Here is a 4,669-nt window from a genome sequence, read left to right on the forward strand (position 1 = left end):
TTTTTTTTTTTTTTGCGGTACTGGGGATTGAACTCAGGACCTTGCACTTGTGAGATAGGTGGAGTACCACTGAGCTAAATCCTGGGCCCTAATTTATTCAATTCTTTAAACCTAGCCAATAGTCCCTTAGACGAAGGACTAATATCTTGAACATACAAAGAATTGAAAAATATCAGATCTCCCCGCCCCTGCCGCAAATTTAAAGACCCAGTCCAAAAGTGAGTGTTTGAAATGAATACATACTCCTCAGGTGAAGAAGTACAAATGGCATATAAATACATGAAAAACTGTTCAACATCACTGGTCATCTGAGAGATGCAAATTAAAACAATGCAGAGATACCATCTCACTCCAGAAAGAATAGCTAATATTAAGAAATTGACCAACAGCAAATGCTGGTGGGGATGTGAGGGAAAAGAAACCCTTCTCCACTGTTGATGACAGTGCAGACTGGTGCAACCACTGTGGAAATCAGTTTGGAGATTCCTCAGAAAACTAGGACTAGAGGTCCCATTTGACCCAGCTATTCCTCTTCTGGGTATCTTCCCCAAAGAACTAAAAACATCATTCCATAACGATATATGTGCACCCACATTTATAATGACATGGTTTGTAATAGCTAAATATTGGAAAGAACCCAAATGCCTATCAACTGTTAAATGGATAAAGATGTGTATTTTCTGTACAGTAGAGTACTACTCAGCCTTAAAGAAAGATAAACTTTAGACATTTATAGATAAATAGATGTACCTTGAAGCTATACTCTCAAGTAAAATAAATCAGACATGTAAATAGCACATTCTCTCACTGGTGTAAGAAATTGAGAATGTAAATAGGGATCAAAAGGCACAATAAGACAAGGTGATATAAGAAAAAAATCATTCAATAGGAAGGGGGAATTAGAAAGGGGGTAGGGGGAAAAGGAAGGAAAAAGAAAAAATTAGAAAAGGAAATAATGAAAATAGAACTTTTATAAATAAGGAAGGGGAAGAGGGATTGAAAAGAGGGGAAAGGAATGGACAAAAAAAAAATAAAGATACATCATGTAGGGCAAAGGATTACCTCAGTGGTGCCATGCCTGCCTCACAACTGCAAGGTCCTGAGTTCAATCCCCAGCACCAAAAACAAACAAAAAACAACAACAACAAAAAAAACCACCATGTAAAGGTACAAACTCCCTATGATGAATGTGATCATTATGTAAATCTAAATTGCATAAATAAAATTTTAAATTAAAAGGCTGTCTCTAAATAGAGTCAGATTCAGCGATATTGAGGCTTTGACAATGAAAGCAGGAGCAAACAACTTAACCCACAGTATTCTCTGATTTATGATCAAGAGATGCCTAGTGGTGAAGGGTATCTGGTAGCAGCAGGCATAATCAGCATCCTCAGAGAGCCTGAGACACTTCAGATCATGATAGTCTAAATTACGAGCTCTATGAATGTAGCTAGAACAGGAAAAATGGTCTTATAAAACCATAACTGTGCCATACACAAGTCCTCCATATTTATGTTCAGTACTTTAAGGTTTGCCTGAAACATGATGGTAGGCCTGGAAGGTTTTATGTCACTTGGCAGTGCCCTTCCTTCTTGTCCACCTTCCCATGGTGTTGTAGGAAATGCTGTCCTCATTGACCTAGCCCCACCTTTTCCTTAAGTCCAAGATCTCCAGAATCTGCTGGTTAGGGTACATCACTGATGATACATGGATTAGCCCAAAAGATGAGGCAGCTTTAACCCTGCAGCCTCAGTACACAGCTGCTGAACTTAAATTAGGGTGTCTCCCTGTGACCAAACAGGAAGCCTCATTCAGAGTGAAAATTGCTCGTGGATCCTTCAGTGACCTATTTGTCTTTGCTTAATTGAAAGCAGATGCTATGGGGAACTGTTTTTTAGCCAGGTTGGGATAAGATTATTGGTCAGTATTTTTTTCAGGAGCACGACAGACAAACTACTTCACAAACTACTTTGTTTTTCTTCAATCATTAACTGTTCAAATTGTTTTTTATTAATGTTAAAACTATAAAAATTTAATCTATCTAAGACAGGAGATAGATTTTTTTCCATTTTCTTTCCAGTTTTTTTTTAAAGAGACAAGAAAAAGAAGATTACACTGGAAAAGAGGAGAGAAAATAAAGAAAAAAAGAGAGGAGAGTAACAAGAAAGGAAGAAATACAGAGATAGGTCAGATACGCTGCCAAAAAAGATAGAGGAAGAATGAAAGGATATAGAGAACAAAATTACAGGGGCTAAAGGAGAAGAAAATCATGGATATAGAGACAAAAGGAAAGGAGACCAAAGTGTCGTTGCTTTCCAGCTATTCTTCCAGCTCGGAGTGATTTGAAAATATTTTTTCTTTCTCATTTTCTTTTCCTCTTTTTCTTGCAGTATTGAAGATTGAACTCAGGGCCTCTTGCATGTTAGACAAACTATTCTACCCTGTGTGACAAGTCCAGTGCTTTTTTTTTCCAGACAGAAACTCCCTAACTTGCCAGTAGCTTCAATTACAGATACATACCAGCACACCCAGCCTCTTTGAAACTGTGAGGCTATAGAAATTAATAGCTTCTTTGTCTGAGAATCTCAGGTATTAGTGCTGAAAAACAATGTCAACACAAATGACTAGCCAAGCCCACTGGATTCAGTCATCTATCACCAGCCCTCTTTTATGGAGAAAGAAGGAGATGCTTAGAAAGAGCAAGGGATTTTTCCAAGGTCACATCTAATGTCTTTCCAGGGTCTCACCCAAGGAAGAGACTGGCCATAAAGGGGAGAAATATATTTCATTCTAACTCATCAGATGATACATTTGGGAAGGACACTATCATTCCAAATTTCTCCTCACCAAGAGTCTTTTGTGGCCTCTTTGCCTAAATGTCCTATTAGCATCTATACACATGTACACAAAAAGAATTCAACAGGCTTGGAGAGCTCATTGCTCTTCAGATGTTCAGAGGACAGTAACAGGATAATAGAATCACCACAGGAATACCAGCGCAACACACCTTTTGAACCAGAAGTTTCCTGAACACATTCTATTAAGAAATTTTTTCCTTTGTTTTTAAAAAATTTTATATAAATGAGGACAATGAGAAAAATACATTACATGGCAATTTATAGTTTTTTAAATGTTCTCAGATTATTTCTTCCTGTTTTGTCTTGACAACAATCTACAATTTAGTTACTGAAACTCAGAAGAGTTAAGTGGTACAACCTTGAGTCCTCTATTTTTCCATGAAGAGATTTGTAATAACGTAAGAGGAAACTTAAATGTATAAAGTAACATACTCAAGTAGCATTAGCTGTGAAGTGTTATTTGTATTTTCTGTCTACTTAAATCTTCCCCTCAATCTGAGGATGTAGATCATTGGTAGAGCTACCCAAGGCCCTGAGTTCAATTCCCAGCCCTAAAAAAATAATAAGAATAAAAAATCCTCATCATCTTCTATTCTTTTTCATACTTTGTTTCCTCCTTCTGCAGGCACAATCACTTCCTGGATAGTGATTTTTTTCCTTCCGGTAAACAGTGCCTTGAACCCGATCCTCTACACTCTCACCACCAGCTTTTTTAAGGACAAGTTGAAACAGCTACTACACAAACATCGGAGGAAATCAGTTTTCAAAATTAAAAAAAGAAGTTTATCTACATCCATTGTATGGACAGATGACTCCTCTTCACTTAAACTTGGAGTTTTGAACAAAATAACCTTTGGGGACAATATAATGAAACCACTTCCCTGATAATTGCTTTTAGATCACTTGACTTCAAAGGACTGACTGTAACAGGTACAGCTTTTGGAAGATGGCATCTACAATGCATTTCATCTTGGCCAGTGGTGACCTTTCTGCACAGAGGACACAGCAGAATGACTGCTGGTCCTGCATTTCAGGGGCAGCTCTACCACCTATCATCTGGGCTGAGACCTACACCTAAGGGTGCTCTACACACCTGAAATGCATGTGTGAATCCATACAGAGGAAGGCAACATGCAGGTTATCACTAGCTAGTCAACACTACCAGTCTCCCCATGAATGTCCATATGTAGACACTGCATGGTCTTCTCCATCTAGTTGCACTAGATGACATCTTATTCTAGTGTGACAATAATTACATAAATCTAACATCTCTTTCCTTGCTTTTTTGATATCAAATAAAATCATCAACATATTTTCAGTGCTATTACAGCAAAATATTTCTGAGATGTTTTCCCATCCCAGGTCCTACCTACGAAGGCTGGTGAGATAGCAACTCTGAAAGCATAACTTCATGCAAGTTATCATATCTAACATGCAGAGAGGCACACTATTAAGCCTAGTACCGTTTGCTTTTTTTAGTTTTTATTTAAGTTCAGAAGTTACTTTTCCAAAAAATTGCCCAGTACAGAAAAGAAAATTGAGCATCCCAACTGCCAAAAACTATATACTAATATTTTAAGTATAATTTTTAGAGCAGTATCTCTCTCTTGCTGTTAAATTCTGCCTTCATAGAACATACAGACACATGCTAAAGGAGAGCCAAGAATACTGGTTGAATTGGGAACCATTTGCTTATGGATAAATTCCTTTTTAAACTGAAAAAAGGAAAGAAACAAACAAAGTTTGGATCTGTTTCAAAAATGAAAACTGCTTGTGAAGGCCTGGACTTTTTTGTACTGAAAGTTTATGTG

At 37.4% G+C, this 4,669-nt stretch overlaps 1 protein-coding gene across 1 annotated transcript in view; it reads left to right on the forward strand.

Moving 5' to 3' along the window:
• The window catches only part of Rxfp2 (relaxin family peptide receptor 2), a gene marked incomplete at its 5' end in the record, with an annotated part of 75,162 nt that extends 71,419 nt beyond the window's left edge, over positions 1-3,743 (forward strand). Inside the window, one exon of the mRNA XM_010623961.2 lies at positions 3,484-3,743. Coding sequence (XP_010622263.2) covers positions 3,484-3,743 — 260 coding nt within the window. The remainder of the gene's footprint in view (positions 1-3,483) is intronic.
• Between the last annotated feature and the right edge of the window lie 926 nt (positions 3,744-4,669).

Source organism: Fukomys damarensis, unplaced genomic scaffold (genome assembly GCF_012274545.1).
Source record: "Fukomys damarensis isolate Sample0158 unplaced genomic scaffold, DMR_v1.0_HiC HiC_scaffold_38, whole genome shotgun sequence".
NCBI classification, from domain to species: domain Eukaryota; kingdom Metazoa; phylum Chordata; class Mammalia; order Rodentia; family Bathyergidae; genus Fukomys; species Fukomys damarensis.